The 20,147-nt window shown below is 37.1% G+C and overlaps 2 protein-coding genes across 8 annotated transcripts; one reads left to right on the top strand and one right to left on the bottom strand.

The window, feature by feature from the left end:
* Positions 1-1,230: 1,230 nt before the first annotated feature.
* LOC103989005 (uncharacterized) lies at positions 1,231-9,349 on the bottom strand. Of its 7 annotated transcripts, XR_010492802.1 has the most exons (9): positions 8,969-9,349; positions 7,535-7,712; positions 6,375-6,472; positions 5,296-5,392; positions 5,106-5,191; positions 4,939-5,032; positions 2,613-2,744; positions 1,759-1,841; positions 1,231-1,543 (listed from the first exon to the last, which is right to left on the bottom strand). XR_010492802.1 is itself a non-coding variant. In XM_009407750.3 (7 exons), exons 1-6 carry the CDS (start codon positions 9,209-9,211, stop codon positions 4,979-4,981), a joined length of 756 nt encoding a protein of 251 aa, XP_009406025.2. In that variant the 5' UTR covers positions 9,212-9,349; the 3' UTR covers positions 1,548-1,841; positions 4,939-4,978. The 7 variants fall into 7 exon arrangements, 4 of the variants coding, with proteins under 4 accessions (XP_009406025.2, XP_009406005.2, XP_009406017.2 ...); XR_001977721.2 differs by lacking the exon at positions 2,613-2,744; XR_010492801.1 differs by lacking the exon at positions 1,231-1,543 and having other exon boundaries at positions 1,548-1,841.
* A 5,150-nt stretch (positions 9,350-14,499) lies between these two features.
* LOC135628722 (protein CUP-SHAPED COTYLEDON 3-like) lies at positions 14,500-15,902 on the top strand. Its single transcript, XM_065135577.1, has 3 exons — positions 14,500-14,744; positions 15,124-15,389; positions 15,462-15,902. The coding sequence occupies exons 1-3, from the start codon at positions 14,576-14,578 to the stop codon at positions 15,900-15,902; spliced, it is 876 nt and encodes a 291-aa protein (XP_064991649.1). The 5' UTR covers positions 14,500-14,575.
* Positions 15,903-20,147: the final 4,245 nt, after the last annotated feature.

Raw genomic sequence — 20,147 nt, 5'->3', positions numbered from 1 at the left:
CATCGTCCACCACCACCACCAATTAGAATATTGAAATTATATTTTATCATATTATTTTCGTATTTTCGTCAATGAAACCGACGACATTAAGGTAAATTAACCTAAATGTTTCACTTTCATAACTATTGGGATTTCAATATAAATTTTTTAAGTCTAAGGATCATAATACTACAAAGGTCTAACTGATAATCTGTAATTAACCCTTATTATTGTATCTAGTTCCTGATTTGATCCAGAATAGATAGTATTTATTGTTCTGATGGATTTGAGCGATGATAAATGATATCATAACTAAATATACCATTAAGCATTACTAGAAACTCAACTAGAAAAAAATCTATTGAAGATAAAATTATAATAAATGATAAGAGAACCATTATAGATTAGATACCTTGTGCATCAACTCAAGAAAATAGTAAAACTAGATATTATTATTATTATTATTATTATTATTATTATTATTATTAGATCTCATATGTGGCTTAAGTTTAGGAATCGGCGATTTCGATTTCCCAAAATCAGGAATCAAAATCAAATCGACAAAGATCGATTTTAGAATCGAAATTGATGGTTCTGATTTTGATTCGAACTGTTAATTTTATTATTATTTTTTATTATAAATTTTAAATATAAAAAATATATAATTTTTTTAATAATAAAAATAATTTAAAATTATGAAACCATCGATTACGATTCTTGAAATGTAGGTTTCAGAATCGACGACTCTGATTTTTCAAACCTAAGAATCAAAATCAAATCATTCGAGGTCAGCTATGATTCGATTTGGAATCGATGAACCATCGAACCAATTTAATTTTGGTTCAAATCGAACCATAATCAGGTCTTCTACTGACATGCACCGTATAAGCAAATTACAATATCCTAATTTAATCTCACATCATTAAAAAAATAAGTAATGTTAGAAAAAAATATCGTTGACGTCCCAATTAATCCGATATGATTCAAACCCATGTTCACAAAATTGTTCAAGGTAAAAATGTCATACTCTCAAAATACCACCTGCATAAAGATCAAAGTTACGATAGGTTTTCCAACCTAGTCATTCCGATACTAATAACATGATATCCCCAAATATGAAATTAAGTAAAAAAAAAAGTGAGAGGGCCCGTACCTTGAACGATGGAAAGGAAAAAAAAATTATGATTAGATTGATGGTGAATAACATGGATCTTACGTAACAATCAATGTCGACTGAGAGTAGATTCACTATTAAATAAAATAATCAATTTATAAGGATATATTATTGTTGATTTAAAACTTTTATTTTATATTACGGTTCAGATTAAAAAAAATCAATTAAGTTAATCATCCGAACACACCCGATCGTGACAATTACTGAGTGGTGCGAGGGACAGCCATATTATAGTCCAAAAATCCTGATCGATTGATTTTATCATCTGCGATTCCGCGTGTCACCTTTCGATCAGTCAAAAACATTGACCAGCTACCACCGTACGTACCAGTCGATCCACACCGCAAATGGAAACGTAATTAACCGAACCGATATAATACCGACATCCACCTGGTTACCAAAAATGTAATAATAAGAATACCGACCAATATGATCCGAAACGGGTCAATACACAAACATGTAAACACCGATCGAGACGGGATATCCTGATGATGGATATAATTAGAACCTATTTAAGTTCTTCCAACTCTTTCACAGAGAAAACTAAGCTCTCAATGCAGAACAAGTAAAAGCTGTAGGAACAAAATGACGCTTCTTAAACTTACAAGCGCTTGTGGTAGCAGTCTAATTGATGCCCAGCTGCCATTGCATTCAACAACCATAAAGACCAACATCCCATCCACTCTTTCTGCATATACATGGAATGATTTGGATCAAACATTAAAACCACCCAAACATTTCGTACCTAAAGTAAGCAAAATCTAAGACTCTCATAATGTATGTATAGACTTCATCGACCGTTCTGCAGATACATGGATTGGATCAAACATTAAAACAACCCAAACATTTCATACCTGAAGTAAGAAAAGCATGATTAGACTTCTTCCATCCCAAGAGTGACCAGGGTATGAATTACAAACAAACTAATGAAAGCACCATGAAGTACAAACATAATTCAACAGTAATGTTTACGCTTAACAATGCATAAAGATACTCACCAAAGTATTCGCGCAACATATGCACTAATTACTGAGGCAAAGGATTTATGCACTAATTATATACCATTTAACCATGCATTATATGCACTATTGTGCCTGATTAATCTTATTTCTATGTGCCTGATTATATACTACTTATCCATAGGAGGAGTAAATTATATGCACAATGGATGCCGATATGTAACATGCCTCTTATTTCTCTGTCCCGCGTCCGTATCTATTGTGCCTGATTATATACCACTTATCCATAAAAGGAGTAAATTAAAAAAATAAAAATTATTATTAACATGAATATTTAGGGACCAGCATTTAGTTTTTGAACAACCAGCAAAAGTTCTAACAGGACGTAGAAATAAGAGTAACTAGATTGCATGCAATTATGAACTCTTTACAATACGGGACATCTTCAGAAGAATCATCTTTAGAATTCATGAACCTGAAAACACACCAACTTCTCTTACATCAAGAAGGTAAATAGTTGACGTTGCTTCTCGATGTTACAAAAGCACCCATAAATTTTGTAGCACGTCATTCACCACAAATTGCACTCTAGATGAGTTCAGTTGTATATTCTCTAGAATTAATTGCGAAAACTGTTCAAAGAACAAATAGATATCAATATTTTGCAACCATACTGGCTTGAAATGACTAAAATAAATACAGAAAGAAATATAATTGGTAAATACACATGGTTTCCATAGTCAACTCTTTTAAGTGCATAACATGCCAATGTGGTGTGCAATGCAACAGTTCTACAATCCAAAATTGAACACACTTGAAAAAGGTTGATTATGTCCCAACTGCACTCCCCATGTCCTGAATCATCAGTAATCAGTTACGCATTTAGGGGACTTCCTGGTCTCATGAACTAGTCGTGCATGATACAAAGAAATCAGTTTTAATGTATAATCAACCCATGACGAACAAGACAATGCTAATAAAAATAGAAGCTTCAGATATAAATTAATTGAAAGATCTAATATAGTATATATTTTTAAAATAAACAGCGACATAAGAAGCTAACTAGTTAACAAATTAATTTTTTCTACTACTTTGCCAAAACATGCCAGAAAAATGGATTCACCTTATCGCACTGTATTCATCTACTGTGTTTCTCATGATCATGCTAAGTTGATACCTCAGGTGCACATAATCTATAACAGTTCAACTGTCTTAACAGGACAGAGTTCTCACAATTTTCGAGAATGAGTGTCATGCCAGAAAAATAGCAGCATGGTAAATTGTTTATACTGAAGCACAATGTCTATGTACCAGTTAGCAATATGTGATAAATGCTTAGGCATGTGTCCAGGACAACATTTTGCTTTGCCCCACAGACTGCATGAACTTGGCATGCTGCTCAGCCATTTTTTGTTAACAAGAGAATGACGAACAAGATCACATTTGCATGCAACCAGTGAAGTCAACAGGCACTCGTGTAGAAGCCTAGGCAAGGCGAGGTGTGGCCCGATAGTTGGGCTAGGCGAGTACCTTCACTTGGGCGCACGCTTGAGCCTAGGCGCCAGGCAGCCCTAGCGCCCACCTGGTTCAAATCAGGCAAGATCAAGTTCACTGGATCTTGTTCGATCCAACCCTGCACCGTGCCCCCGCCCGACACACGCATGCAACGAGACAACTTGTGGAAACCTAATCAGCGAACATCAGCTCTTCCTCTGCTTTGGCAGCAGCATCTTCCTCTCTATTAGTGAACGACGACAACAGCATCTTCCTCTCCATCGGCGAACACCGACGACAACAACATCTTTCTCTCCAATGGCTAACGACAACAGCAATAGCATCTTCCTCTCCATTGGAGAATGACGACGGTAGCAGCGTCTTCCTCCAGCAAGCACATTGTCGGTATCCCTGTCTATCCTCCTCTTTTGACATAGCCGCCAACATCTTCCCCCCTTCTTCACAGCGCTCTTCCCCTACCCCCATCACGTCTCCACTCCCTGTTCCCCCCACCTTCGTCTTAGCCATCCTCCCCCCTCTCGCTATGCCCCTGTGGCTAACATCTTCCATTGTCTTCTTTCGTTCCCCCTGCTGCCAACGTCCCCTCTTCTTTGCCTTGTCATAGCCGTCTTCCCCCCTTACTGTGTCGACAGCCTCCTCCTCCCTACATTGGCATCTTCCCTTCTCCATATGCCAACGGCCTTCACTGTATCATCCTTTCACCCCTGCGACTAGTGTCTTCTCCCCCTTTGCTCCATTGGGGCCACCCGCCAGCTTCACTAACAACCTCCTCCTCTATCTTCCCTTCCCAACCCACAACCACCCAACTGACAGCAACCCAACCAACAACAATCAGATAGCCACCCCTCTCCCATACCTCCTCCTCCCTCTCCTCCTTAGACCCTTCATCCCTGCACACCTCCCAGTTCAGGGCAACCCCCTCTCCATCCTCCTCGTTCGTTAATTGTTTTATTAATATAACTTTGAACAATATAATTTGGTCATTCTGTGTTATTTTTTATTTTAGTGATTATATATATTAATCATGATATATATTTTTTAAAATTTTAATAATCGGTAGCTCCTCGCTTTGCTCGGGGAAGCGCCTCAGGTGTTTTGGCCCCTTGGCGCCTTTTAGCGCTTCTCGCCTTTGACTACATTGTATGGAACCATTCTAGTATAATCTGAAATGGTCTGCAATCACATGATTCATAAAACCAAAGGAACCAATGGCGCCATTGATGGCTTTCAAGAGTATATCAATGGTGCAAGCACAAAATGCATAGGGAGGCAACTTGCACAATGATAATAAATACCAGCAACATGACATACCAAGTTTTCATGCGTAAGTCAAGGTTGTGATCTTGAAGCTTCACTTGTGCAGAATACCTTTCTTTGGTAGTTTTGGTTTCTTCTGAATGTAATTCTAGAAGTAAAGATGATAAACTAGGTTTAGAAAAAAAAATCAGAGATTTAGCCAAAAGACAATTTATGTGTACCTTTTGCCTTTCCAAAGCTTCAACATCTGTTCTTTCCCTCCATGTGCTTTTACGCAACTTTATAGGACGATTTCCAACGTATTTTCCTGCAATATTTGTGTATGGAATGAAAAGAAAGCCACAAATTAACTAGACTTTATTTTGCACACAACAAACGTATGCCTCATGCATTATTAGAGGAAATACATGCCATTCATTTCTTTGACAGCTGCTGCAAGGTCTGATGGGTTTGAAAAGCTGACAAATCCATAACCTTTGGTTTTTCCAGTTCTCTTGTCTCTTATCACCTGGGAGAGAAGACTTCAAATCAACAAGTTATTATATCTACATATTGGATATCCAAATTAACATCATTAACCTAAAACAAACTAAAATGAGGGAATTGTCACAATTAGCCAGTGCAGCCTGGAGAATTGAATAAACTTAAGGTTAAAATTCAGGAATGTGTGAACTTGGTGACCAAGGTTCAAGTCACAGAATCAAATTCTCCTCCATAAACCAAATCATGCGCATGGGCTTGCCATTGAAGCTTGAATCAAGCTTTGTCCTACTGAATATAGGGCAAGACTAAGAGTTGCAGAATCTCTTAGTATTAGGTATAATTCAGATGTGATCATAATATAGTTGTATTTAATATCTTTGTGAATTATACAGAGAGATAAGTTTGTTTAGTTGTATCTAATATCAGTAGTTCAACTGCAGTTAGAGATGTGTATTGCTAATAATATAGCATTTCTGGTTGACCAAAAGTTTGTATATGGATCCTGTACAGTTCTAATCATCTCAAACTCCAGCAAACATTGGCAGAAGAATAAACAATAGGAAAGAGAAATGCTGCTGATTATATTTTCCTCATGTGTCAGTTTAAGGGTTTGGATTAGGAATTTACATCTGTAACAGATTCAACACATACGAATGACTTTCCCTTCCTTCTAAGCTTCTTATCCCGAACTCTGGTCCTGATATTTCCCATTTTATCCCCTTGCAACATGTCCTTCTTAACTATAGATTTTGGTGAACGATAGAATCTTGTGGCTTTCCCACAAATCTGAACCACGGAGCCCACAGGTGATATTGCTAACTTCACCTGTCAGCCCCAACATAATTCTTTTTTCTAGTTGAGTCCTGGTATTTTATCCAGACCCTAAATCAGAACATCTAGAGAATCAAAGTTCAACCAAAAAGAAAGAATGCATCATTGATACCAATCAACAAAGGAACAAGAGCATGAAAATAAATATTAAAGAGTATGACTGAACAAAAACCCACTCTTGCCATGTTGAAGGAGGGGAACCTTGAAAATGCTTTTGAGAGGACATCATCATTGACTTCGTTGCCTAGATCTCCACAAAATAATCGAAAATCATCTGCATATCAATAAGCACGAGAGTTGAGATATTCCACAATATTGATAAAAGTTACCACAAGAAACTTATTACATGGCAAGTGAATAAAAGCGTATAGTGGTGAAAGTGCTTGTAACAAGTGACAAAAAAGCATCATTTATTGCCCCTCAAATAACTGTTTTTCTAATGAAAAATCTGGTCAACCAGAAGTTCAATTTCCGAATTGCGTTATGAAATTTAAATCACTTCAACCCCATGTCTGAATTACTCTTCAACATTAGACCCACTCATGTCAACAGAGGGGTTCAAGGATTAATGTGTGCAGCTTTACACCTGCAAACAGAGAGATCGCTTTCATGAATCATGCTCCAGTTACGTAGGTCCTAAAAGGAGCAACCTTGTTATGTCACCAAGCTCCATAAAACTCAAAATGCCCCAAGTATATTCTTCGCTACAAACCATTATATCAGTACAGTGCATAAGGGATAGCTAACAAAGACAAGACTACATGGACATCAATGTAGTTGCCCAAAATTTTGTGTTTAACAATGTATAATTTTCAGCAAGTGAAAATTTTAATTGCTGAAAGATTGGTCAAGTTTTTCGTGTTAAAGTCAATTATCAGTTATTTTTTGTAGATATATATGGTCATATGCTGTTATATGGAACCAGAAAAATTGTGCATCATATACCAAAGTAGGCACAAATGGCTTGCCTCCATAGATGAAACCTTCACTTGAAGGCAGAAAGGATGTCTGACAGTCAATATCATATACCAATACACTTCTGTTAAACCAAACCTATCTCCTCTCTTCCCCACTATCCTATCGCTTACATTCTACCATTACATAAGCTAAGTTAAAAGATTGACTTACAGAATAATAATAATTTCATCATATAATGTAAGGAAGAACAAGAATAAATAGAGAAGCAGGTATGTTAAAAGCTAAATCAAGACTAAACCTTCCACTATATATGCACCGCTTCAACAATATTAGTCAAACATCAGATCGTTGCAAACTGAGAATACACATAAAGAAGAAAACGGTATTAGGACATTATGTATCTGATTAGTGATCATACTCTCTGGCCATTCTGCCAAAGTTGGATCCTCCCAACTCTGACCAGCTGCTTTACGTGGTATTGCTTTCTTTTTTGTGTCTGATTTATGGTCAACTTCACTATTTGCAAGTGCAGCTTTCACAACCTCTATAGCCTCTGGAGTGATGGTTTGTGCATCCCGTTGAAAAAGTTGTTGTGCCTGTTGTATTAGATAGAGTAATTACATTAAAAACCTTGAAAATTGGAAGAGAAAATCCATAAAGTGTGTATCACAATCTCCACAACTAACACACACAACAGAACTTTAAGGATCAAACATGGAGATACCCATTTACTAGCAACTAAAACTAGCATACCTTAACCCTTTTAATGCCTAGCAAACGTATGAGATAAAAACATCAATAACTTATCTGCTTATACATCTTCTCTAATACCATGAAGTTGTTCACCTCACCCGCTAGAAATTCAGAGAAATACACAAGAAATTACAGAAACAGAAAAACTCAACCAATCAAAACCCTTTAATTTCACTTGTGAATCCCATCACCAAGTAGGAACAGGCATGAATTTGAGATAGAAATCTCATCCCATGATCTTCAGAAAGAGGTTTTCATGTATGAAACAAAACAGAATACCATCCTACAAATGATAAAAAAATAAAAGATTTATTGTCTGGATGGAAAACTCAATTGAAACAAGAAGTTAATGGGCATCATGCTTAATGCTATATCTGCTCTGTCCTCCTGTTAACCTAGTGGTTGACAAATCTCTTCCTAGGTTCTTCTAGAAGAGGACCCACTTCGTCAGGTACTCAGGAAAGACGACTCAAAGCAGGTGAAGCCACCCCCTTCACCTCATAACAAACAACAAGTACAATGTGCAGGTAAAACAACAAGGACAACAAGGATGTTTATCGATAATTTCATCAAAATACAAAATCACATATATCAAGTCCTAATCAATTCACGTATAATTAGAAATCCACACTAATAAACACTTAAACCCTTCATGGGGAAAGTGCAATTTTCTCAATGACCATTATAATACCACCGTATATTTGTTGGTTAATATCACTTTTAATATCGATATCATAAGTGGACTAGGCTTTATATTATTATTAGTGAATTTAATCAAAACATAAAGGCAAAAGATTGTAGTAGAAAACATTTCAGGACTTACAGCTCCTATCTTTTCTTTTTTTGTGACGGAAAATCGGAATTAGATATAAACAGTACGTCCCTCCTGAACCCTACTATAAATTCCCGGAGATCTTGAACTTCACAACTCCCTCTTTGGCGTAATATCACGCAACGGTTTCACTACCATTACAGGGTATCAAGGAAACAAAAGACCAATCACCACCACGCCACAACAAAAAAAATCAAACTCCGCTAACAATTTCACAACAAATTTCAATTGCAAAAGCAGCAAAGATAAGCATAGGAAGAGCCGAACCTGCTGGAACTGCGGAAGCGAATACATCCCGGCGACGACGGGGGCCGGAACGGGGAACGTCTGCGCCATCGTGGGGATCTTAACGGGCGGTGGGATCTGGGACGGCGGGAGATACTGCTGCTGAGCCGCAGGGTCGGTGTTCTGGAGATGAAACGGGAGAGGGAAGTAGGTGGTGGCCGGGTAGGAGTACAGGGACGACGACGAGGGATTCGAGCTCGAAGCCGAAGCCGATTCCGTTGCCATAACAATCCCCTCAATGGATTGGAGAGAACGGCGAATTGGAGATCGACAGGCCCTTTTGCATAAAGCGTCGAAGGATTAGGGTTTCCCGATCGCGGCGGAAGACGTACTTTGATTCACTTGGTTCGGCCCTTTCCCGTATCATAAGTTCCTATGCGGCCACCTCGCGTATATATATAAATGTGTATATATATATATATATATGTGTATATGTATATATATGTATGTATGTATGTATATACATATATAATTCATTTGCTTCGCCTACCGGATTCGGTGGACCACTTGATCTACCTATGTGGGTATTGTGGGGGCCAGTGATTGTAGTGGGTAATTATAAATCACCCTTCCTCAAGCATTTCTTATGAAAATAATGATAAGACAAATGTTCAACTATTAAAATTATTTATTAAAAATTAAACTACATGTTGTTTTGATTTGAAATCCAAAAGCATTGCTTCAGTTACTCAAATAACATTCTTAAAGTTAGCAAAGGGAGGGTTAATTACATATTACCCGTATTTGGACCTTATAATATCATAGTCTTTGTACTTAAAAAAAATTAAAATTATGATCTCTATAGTTTTAAAAATAAAATAAATAAGTTCATTTATCATAACATTATCGGTTATATTGAAAAAAATATAACATATAGCACAATATATTAGATTGACGAGAAAATATTAGAAAAAAGATAATTTGAATGTCCTTTCATTTTTAGTGAGTTTATCGATAAAAATATAATTTTAACTTGGAAACGAAATAAATATTAAAATTATCTTTTTGTCCTTCGTTTTCACGTCGAACTAGTATATGATGTCACATGTTATATTTTCTATCGATGCAGCTAGATGTTATGACAAATATGATTATTTGTTTCACTTTAAAAACTATATGAATCTTAATATAAATTTTTTAAATATAAAAATTATGATATTAATAGGATCCAAATATAAAGTATTATATATAATTATCTCGGAAAGAGAGGAGATGAAAGAATATTAATGCTCTCCCTGTTAAAATGGATGCTTACATTTTGTTGAGCAATTAAATTGGCTGCAAACAAAATGTCTGAATTTGATATATATTTCGGAAACTACCATATAGATCTATCAAACATGTTCTAACCATAGACCTATTTCCAGACTTGCGAAGCAGCATTGGAAGTCGGAAACATCCTCTACCTAATATCATTCTGCTTGTTCTCGTAGATTCATCCCTGTCATTACAGTACTACTTGTCGTCCTTCTGCTGTTACTCATCTGAGCTCGAGCCTGGAAGAATATAGCCGCGAGATAGGAACAAGACTTGCTGTTTGCTATCATGGAAGCATGACGGCAACACACTAGCAGCTGTGTCTTATCTCAGCCATGGCCACTCTCCTTCTTGCATTATTTACCTCTTGCATCTCATGTGGGGTTGGGAGAGAGAGTTCTCGTGAAGCTGCCGCCTGCAACTTGAGAACATGACAACAAGGACGCTTGTCCTCGCTGTTCATTGCTGTTCTAGGTGTCATTGCAGGCTTATCCTCTACAACAAGTCTAAAGATTTGAATCTGCAGGCTTTGGCGCAACTTCTGAAGCATTAAATCCTCCGATTCCTTTCGTCTTAGCTTCGTTCTTCTGACTCACAGAACGAATAAAAGCTTTATGTAGGAAGGCCTCATTGTTCTAACTGGAAATTCACAGGGTTGGAGGACCGCTAATCCCAATAAAATAGTCTGCACTTAGTTTTCACGAGCTTAATAATGCCCATTTGCCATGCATGCTTCCCTTTCAAGAGTCTAGTCGCCATCGATCTGTCCTACATTTTTGCTTGTAGACAACCTCTTGCCCAACTTCTCAAGCCATAAAGACAGTCCCCAGCACCATTGCCAAGCGTAGCTTTAGGTTCGTAGCATTTAAATCTGTTCTCATATAGATCACTGTACGGAGAATGAGATGACGAAAGACGACAACATCAATTCCAAAGTGTAGAAATCAATCTACAAATAGCACCCAAATGGTTAACATGCCAAAACACTATTAGTAATGATCTAAATTAATATGATCACTCATTCTCCTGTAGAATTGGATCAATATAATTCTCCTGTAACTCCTCTACTGTTGGGAGGAGAAAAAGAATTCAAAATCAAAAGAATATACGAAGAAAATTATAAGATTTATGGATTATCTCCACTCATACCTTCAGGACCCAAAATATTACTTGCATTTCATTTTCCTCTATCAAAATCTAAATATATATGAGATAAAAACCAATTGCTAATTTTTAAGATTTTATTCTTTTATAATTATTATTTTTTAGGATACTGTCTAAAGAAAACCTAAAATATTTATCAATAAAAACATTAAAATTATCAAAATTATATATTGACAGAAGAAAGAAAAGAGATGATTGGAATCGATTGGCTCATTAGGATAAGTTAACAGATCAAATGCAGCTGAGGTATGGAGGATTTTTGTCTGTTCCTCCTTTGTCGCCATTAACGGTGGGATGTAACTCAAACAGAGGAACAAAGAAAATCTCAGAAAGGAACTGACATGACAATAGGTCGATCACCTAATAAATCATGGCGTCCAAAGGCATTGGAATCAATCAAAGTAGCATATTAAACATGAGCTACTTGGTGCTGATGGCGAACAAAGATAAGAGGAGGTTTTGTTCTTAAACGCAAGGCTTCCAACTCAGTTGGGCCATCCAAATAATGGCATTTATATTGGTAGGACAAGATCTTAATTTGAAACAAACAAATAGACATGCATATCTCTGGAAGCAACTTCACTATCCAATCAATGAGACTAATTGGAGCAAACACAAACACAAAATTAGATCTTGTCATAAGAAAGATAATGCTCAGAAGATCGACTTCAAGGCAGATGTTGGGGATACTGTGGTGCCTTTTTTTTTTTTTTTGATGAAATCAAAACAAACAAAAAAAAATATGGACTATCTTCAAGTTAGAATTTTTTTTTGTAAAAGATAAATGGAGAAGATGGAATTCAAGCTCAACAAATATTTATACATATCCAAATATGCTCCAAATTATTTTATTTTTCACCAAATATAATCTTTTAATATTCCAAAATCTCTTATCCAATAAATTTAACATTTAAGACGGTTTGATGATGATGTATCATGAGAGGATTATACATTCGGAAGATGTCTTATATATTTCTCATCGAGTTTCGTACTCTCAGATCAATCATCAAAGTATAACAAAACTCGATCGCCTCGAACACATGAATTAATACGCTTACAAAATGACATTTATATGTGCACTACATAATAGGGCCATAAGATAAGCTCATATATACACAGTATATACGTGTGAATTCGAATTCAAGAGACATACATATATATATATGTTCGGATGTCTCAATAGAGAGAGAGAGAGATACGTCTGTTCATCAACATCTGACACGATGGGGACCAAACGAGCAAGCGATTTGCTGTTTGATTTGCGTAGCATTTTTCATCTCACTGTCACACAGATGGATCCATCCGTCTTCGTTTTATCTTGTAGCAAAGGCTGCTTGCCCACCGTGGCTCCTCCATCACCGCTGTACGTACGACGACGGCGATGAAGCTGACGAGGGAGCAGGTGCGTCCCACTGACACATGCTAAAAATTCCATGGCTATATTATATCTTCTTATAATTGCAAGTGTTAATTCTTTTCGCAATGATCGAAACTGTTATCATGATGATGCATACGTAAATGACGAGGAGGCTGCCACGGTGGTGCCATTTGTCGCCTTCGCAAGTGGTAAGTCGTAGTAGGTCCTGAATCCAATTAGCAGGTGCCATCGATCGGAGCCTGATTAATTGCTGGGACAAAGGAAGAGTATCGAGCTCTCTTTCTGCTACGAACAAAACTGGGGTTCCAAATCATGGAGTTCAATTATTGCATGCGCTTCTTTCCGGCCTCTCAGGTGATGACCTTTGCGACGATGATGTGCTTCTTCTCTCTTAGTTGCACATCTCTCTCCTGATTGGGACCGACCACCGTCAAGATTGCTGCCAGGTTGGACGCATAGAGCAGTGGTGTTCAAATCTGTTCAATCGAATTAATTTTCGATTTAATTCAATTAAAATTATTATAAGTCAAACTAGTTTGTTCGTAATTTTCAGTAATTAAAAGAAATAAATAATTCAATTCAATTTGATCCGTCATTTATCAAATTTTAAGATATAATAAATTTGGTTGGATTGATATTTTTTGATTTAAATTAGTTTGATCTGATCTGAATTGATTAACGTAATCGAGGAAGAATACATCTGCTACGATTTGAATCCAATCAGTTTTGGACTAGTTTGTGATTTAGTATTAGAGTAGGTTGATTGATTGCCATTCGATTTCAACACCGCTAAAACATGCAGTGCAACTTTGTTGTTTACTCAGTACACTTGTCAGCCGCCTGCATTATTTGATGCATGATTTCTGTCTCCATCAACGCAATGTTCATTTATCGTCATCTGCATCTCTCTATGTTTTCGAGAGGGCACTCAATGCACACATGTTGACAACAGAACTGATGGACTCCGGTCTCTTCATAGATTCTCTCCTACCCTAAACTGGAAGAAAGCCTCGTTTTTAATCCTTTCTTTCACCACGGAGGGAAGCATAAATCCGTCACATTCATCTGGGAATATTTGTTCCACGGATTATAGTAATGGAGTTACTGAAGGTTCGTAGATTTCTTTGTCTATCCACAAGTGGCCTGGATGTCCCACCTTGCGCCGTCATCTTACTGAAGGTTCGCAGATTTCTGTCTATGCGCAGGTGGCCTGGATGTCCCACCTTGCGCCGTCATCTTACTGAAGTTTCGCAGAACCTTTTTCCTGGATGCAACAAGTCGTCATGGTCGTCTGAAATCTTACTGAAGTTTCGCAGATCCTTTTTCCTGGATGCAACAAGTCATGGTCGGCTGAATTCGCATATACCAACCTAAATATGTATTCATTTTTTCCTATTTTTAATACTGCACATCAAGTGGGCTTCTTTAACCTCTCAGAGGAGATTTCTTGTGGCCATGGACGTCTGCTAGCATCTTCCCGGAGATTACGACCCCTGTGCACGCCTCCTTTGCCGATATGACGGGGATTACGATACAATAGTACAGGCTGCTTTCATGACCTAAGCATCTCTCTCTCTCTCTCTCTCTCTCTCTCTCTCTCTCTATCTATCTATCTATCTATCTTTCTATCTATCTATCTATCTATCTCTATCTCTATCTATAAGTACCCGTAACTCCAGTGAAGGATTTAAGCTTTCCTTCGGTTTCCTTCCCCGGCCGGAAGACCTTTCCAGATCAGATCAACACCTTTCTCCTCATCCTTCTTCTGTTCGTACCTCTTCAGGGAAGATATGGGTCTAAGGGACATCGAGTCGACTCTCCCGCCAGGTTTTAGATTCCACCCAAGTGACCAGGAGCTGGTCTGCCACTATCTCCGAAAGAAGGTAGCCAATGAACGAGTCTCCGGAGACACCATGGTGGAGGTGGATTTGCACACTCGAGAGCCATGGGAGCTTCCAGGTGATTCACCTTCTAGATTTATAGGTTGCAAAGATGATTCTAGGATATATTCCACTGTTTGATACGGCCTGGTAGTCATCCATAGATTTGGATCCTTATCTACAAAGAATGTACACCTTATAAGCATGTATCATCATTTTCTCCACTTAGATGTTTCTTTCCTCTCTATATCATCAGCTCTTGCGAGAGAATACGTCAAGAGCAGTTTTTGTAACTATCGAGGAGAAGCTCCAGGATCTAGTTTGTCTTATCATCTTTAATTACAAGAGTCCAACCCGGTCTTACTCACTGGGTGTCACATGCATTGTTCCACTAGATTACGTACACTTTGTTGCATTCATGTAACATTATGTCTGCGTGCAACGTATGATGAAACCAGAGGTGGCAAAGCTCAGCGCCAACGAGTGGTACTTCTTCAGCTTTCGTGACCGCAAGTACACCACGGGCTCGCGCACAAACCGAGCAACGAAGTCGGGATACTGGAAAGCCACCGGTAAAGATCGCACAGTCTACGAGCCTACGACCCATGCAATGGTGGGGATGAGGAAGACACTGGTGTTCTACCGCGGAAGAGCTCCAAATGGGATAAAGACCGAGTGGGTCATGCATGAATTCAGATTAGAATCCCCTTGTACACCCCCAAAGGTACAGCTACTGCATGTCTTGATCGTAGAGAGCTTGATCTTTTGGTTGATAGGATTTGTTTTGCCGTGACAGGAAGACTGGGTGCTGTGTAGGGTCTTCCACAAGAAGAAGGGGGATACCATGAGGTGCAGCATGGAGAATGAGCAGGAGAACAACCACAACGTCGGTTGCTTCTCGTCATACATGGAGTCATCCCATCCTCAGAACGAGCAGCAGATGGAAGATGGATGCTATGAGCAGATAACCTCATCATTCGCCTTTGTCGACCCACAGCAAGATGGCAACAGCTTAGACACGCTCCTTAATTTGGCAGCATACCATTACAACTTGCTTGGTTTCCCTCAGGACATGTACAACACAAGAATTATAGAAGTGGGCTCCGGAGTTGGTGGGGATGACTATGGAATGGTAGTGGAAACAGGCTTGGAAGAACAGCGTATGCTGGGAGGAGGAATGGCAAACCTTGGAGAAGGTACGAGCTTCCAAGGTGGAAAGGATCAACTCTTCTTCTGATGTTCTATCATCACTTGATTCATTCATTTGGGTTCCAGGGAGTGATAAAAGATGGCCAATGTACATGATGTGGTGTTGTTGAATTATAAGCTTCATATATTATATGTATACAGAACATTTGACATTGTAAATTTGGAGATATGTTTCTTGATATAGTTTTTATAATATTAAGGCATGATTGAATTGAATTAACAGCAGAGAGGACTAGATAATCAATCTATGAGTATAACATGTGGTTTCAAGTAGCTTCAAAGTATCTTAATGTATTAGATTGTGGCATTAGTTTATTATCTCATCAAATAACTCAGAAAGATTTGAGGTCATTACAGTGTTAGGTTCTGCATATTACTTTGTATTATTATTATTATTATTATTATTATATATATATATATATATATTATAATAATAATAATAATAATAATAATAATAATAATAATAATAAAGGGATAAGGGTGAAGGCAAGTTTTGATCCAAACCTTATGATAATATAGCAAAGTCTTTATCAGCCAAATTAGTCAACACCTTTAAGAATATGTTAAATGAGGTCTTATGCTTTCAACCTTTGATAAGTGGGTCTAATATGTCATCATCAAACTAATATTTTATGTATAAGAATTTACTATGCCACCATCAAACTAATATTTTTGGTGTGAAATATATTAGATGAGATTTTGAATCCTCGACCTTTGATAAATAGATTTGATATAGTATTGTTTGATTAAACTTTTTTATGTATAAAATATAAATCTCATGCCTCAAAAATAAATTTTTGCATGATGATATATTTGTGGTAATATTTTTAACCAAAGAGGAGGATATGAATATGTTAAGGATTTAAAGATGGAAGAGAATAAAAGATACTGCAAATGGAAACCTAATTTTGGATTTCTCTTATAGATGTTAGAGTCTATAACATCTATAAGAGAAATCTATGGGGTTTGTAAAGGTCTTTCATTGTTCAGATTACTGGTGGATGATAATGAAGAAAAATATTCAGATTACAGCAAATTAGAGCATGGAGTGCCACAAATCTAAGTTTAATTCTTTTCTTTTTCCTGAGGTGGGTTTAAGCATATATCCTTGGAAAATAGCATATATGATCTTTCAAATTAAATAACATATATACGTATATATCTACCTTGAAACATCAAAAATCTTCACATATGTAGTTGAACAACCAATCCTAGATTAAGGATGGAGCATCTCCATTCTCAACCCGAATGGCGACGATAATATAATAGTGATTGCAATCTCAAGAAAGAGTTAAACAATCTATCACACTTCAAAATAATCTCAGTTTCTTGAGGGTCCTCCCGAGAGGAATAGGACCTCAGTACCTATCAAATATGATTGAAACATGAGATTTCTCATTGGTTAATGTGATAGTTTGACATAAAAAAAATGGATTGGAATGATGGTTACAGAAAAGATAATCATTGTGAGGCTTCCAAATCATCCAAGCAGAGTTTGCGATAAGATTTCTCTATATCATTGCTTCAATGGTACCTTAATATAAAAGAGAAGTTGTGAAGCATGTTTTTTATGAACAAATATATGACATACCACAACGTTTTAGGTTTTGAAGTAGGTTTGTGTTTGTATATAGCATTCTTAAGTGATTTTTCTTTATACTTGAATTATTGTGGTTTTTCTTGAAGCTTACCTTAAGGAGGACCACTTCTATTATGTCAAGGTATGTGCACCACTTTCTCTGCTCCTTCTGTCAAAAAAGATGTTTCCTTCCATTGTAATCTGAACACATGCAATAGAGTCGATTGGTGGAAATCTTGTCTCCTGATCCGAATTCCATCACAGTGGATGTTCTCCCAGTCTTCCCAACAAGTGTGCCCTTAATGCAAGCCTTGGTTGTCTTCTTGGATGAAATAGAGTTATTGCAGCAGCTCTTGTTTCCTCTTGTAGGACCACCCTCACTCAATTATATTGTTTGAATGGTCACTGTTGGTTCCTTGTAAGCCTACTTCTTTGAGGTCCATTCCTATTTCTTATGCTAGTTGTTAATCTTTACTTTTCTATCTAATAAAATCATATCTTAAGTCTATTAGCACTCTTAACCATTTAAACGTTGAAAATGATTTGTTCACTGAATGTGAGTTCTACAAGTCATAATGTTTCTTTGGAAGCTAGTAATTAAGACAATGGTGTAAAGGTTCTCTAAGGATTGTGTGTGTGTGGTATGTCCTTTGTCATATATAGTGTCCAAGTAATGTGACAATAATATAGATACATTCAGTGGTCTATTTATGCCTATACAAAGTTATTGGATTAAGCAACTACGAAAAATGGAAAACAAGTCAAGCTTTGTGCTATTATCCTTTCCCTATTCCTTACTTTCAGGTTTTCATTGGTGCAAGTGTTTTGATTTTAGCAAGAAGTTTGTAACAGATAGAGAAGGAGATAGTTAAGAACTTGTTGGTGAGGAGCTAAGATTGAGCAACAAGGATGAGGATGACATCCATAATAAACATCACAATGCAACGTCGATATCTTAGAAAAAACATGTATTTAGAGGATGGATGACCTCTTGTATAGAGACAATACCATATAAAACATAATGGGTGAGGAAAACATCAACAAGCTTGCAACCTCATTGATAGAGATCAAGCATATGATGTTGATTTAAGGGCTATGCTGAGACAAGACCAATCAAAAGGGGAAATTGACACTTATGATGTTTACTTCTGTAGACATTGGATGAGAAGATATGCCTATAATCTACAAGACATATTTGTGGATCACAATTAGTTATTCACTGATGTTGTGGATTATCTATGAAATAGTCACAAAATGAAAACAAAAGCATCTTATGAAAATGATGCTTGTGATATTAATCATGAATTGATTTTAAGAACAGTATTGGAGTTTGACATGTTTATGATCAGTCAATTTCTTTATTTGTGAAGAGATGTCTTTAGGCAGGTTTAATTTGTGTAATGGCCATTAGGATGTGGTTAAAAATGTGGCTTAAATGACTACACATGTTTTAGAAAGATGTGTAGCTCAAGGATGTCTATACAAGTAAATAAATAAAATACTAGATCAATGATTGCAATGCAAAATGCTTTAGTTAATTAGTAGCAAGAATTCAAATATTTTGAATAAGTTCTAAAGTTTATGTTCCAAAGCAAGCAAACTGAATTGCTGATGTTCTTTAAGGGGAAGCTTGATTGAACATTGCCTAATTCTCCCTTGTTGTACATGTTATCTTTGTGTTCTCATCTCTTCTACTAGTTCTTTGTCCATAACAATAAAGAGACATTTTAATACATTTCTCTCTATAAAGAAAAATATCTGCCTAGAAACTTATCATTAATCCAGAGATATTGTGAATTAATTAATATGATGAATGTTTTCTCAACACATTACCTCATTAGCAAAGCCATCTGTTTTATGAGGACCACATCCATTAGTTGTTTGGGTGGCAATATCCTCAGTATCTTGTGAGAACTATTGACATGTATACAAGTATGCTGAGACTATAGATTCCTTCCATAGTAGCTGTCATGCTAATGATGGGAGATCCCTTCATTTCACCATCTCTTGTTCTATTCATATCTTAGAAACCCTCAACACACAAAAGCTATCTAATCGTCCTCCTCAACTTCATACTTGCTTCATATATCCTCCCTCCTATTGATCTCTCGACAGTGATTTGTTTAACTCGACATCTACTGATGTTAGGTTGTGGCATTGGCATTTTGTGAGCTTGTGAAGTATATGACTTTCATGTGACATCATACTGATTGATTCTTGAGATATGATAAAGGACATAATCCCCCACAAAAGGATTTTGTTGGTGCAAATGCTTGGCACTACCTCAATGATCCGAATCAACAACCTGTTCAAGAAGATGAGAGAGAACCCCTGTCAAAGAAATAATCTTTCAATAGCACATGTTTCTGGTACTTCCTGTTATGTATTTCTTGCTGTTCTTATTGCTGTCTTCAAGAATAATATAGTAGAACATAGAGAATCATGTTGACCTACAGTTTCTTGATGTGACCATGGCCCACAGTGGCAATCACCCATGGCAGGTCACCTCCTCTGGTGGTCACTGGACAAGGATATCGAAGACTAACACTGCAGTGATTCTGAAGGGATGCCATGAGTGCAAAAAGACTGGGTTTCTGCGTTCAGGCTGCTGCATGGGGTGGTGGATGATGTTGTCACACAGAGAGAGAGAGAGAGAGAGAGATTGTGGCACCTGTGCTTACGCAGGTCGCAAAA

The sequence above is a fragment of the Musa acuminata genome, chromosome BXJ3-1, assembly GCF_036884655.1.
Source record: "Musa acuminata AAA Group cultivar baxijiao chromosome BXJ3-1, Cavendish_Baxijiao_AAA, whole genome shotgun sequence".
In the NCBI taxonomy this organism is placed as follows: domain Eukaryota; kingdom Viridiplantae; phylum Streptophyta; class Magnoliopsida; order Zingiberales; family Musaceae; genus Musa; species Musa acuminata.
The sequence above is the reverse complement of the archived record's forward strand: the minus strand, read 5'-3'. Positions and strand labels throughout refer to the sequence as shown.

Bases quoted from the DNA above. Each gene is read 5' to 3' on its own strand.
- LOC103989005 (XM_009407750.3), bottom strand. From the start codon at position 9,211: ATGGCAACGGAATCGGCTTCGGCTTCGAGCTCGAATCCCTCGTCGTCG. The intron at 5,393-6,374 runs GTGGGTTTTTGT...CTTCTCTCCCAG, and splicing joins CCTCCTTCAACATGGCAAGA to GTGATAAGAGACAAGAGAAC. The intron at 5,192-5,295 runs GCATGTATTTCC...CAAATATTGCAG, and splicing joins AGCTGTCAAAGAAATGAATG to GAAAATACGTTGGAAATCGT.
- LOC135628722 (XM_065135577.1), top strand. From the start codon at position 14,576: ATGGGTCTAAGGGACATCGAGTCGACTCTCCCGCCAGGTTTTAGATTC. The intron at 14,745-15,123 runs GTGATTCACCTT...TGATGAAACCAG, and splicing joins AGAGCCATGGGAGCTTCCAG to AGGTGGCAAAGCTCAGCGCC. The intron at 15,390-15,461 runs GTACAGCTACTG...TTGCCGTGACAG, and splicing joins CCCCTTGTACACCCCCAAAG to GAAGACTGGGTGCTGTGTAG.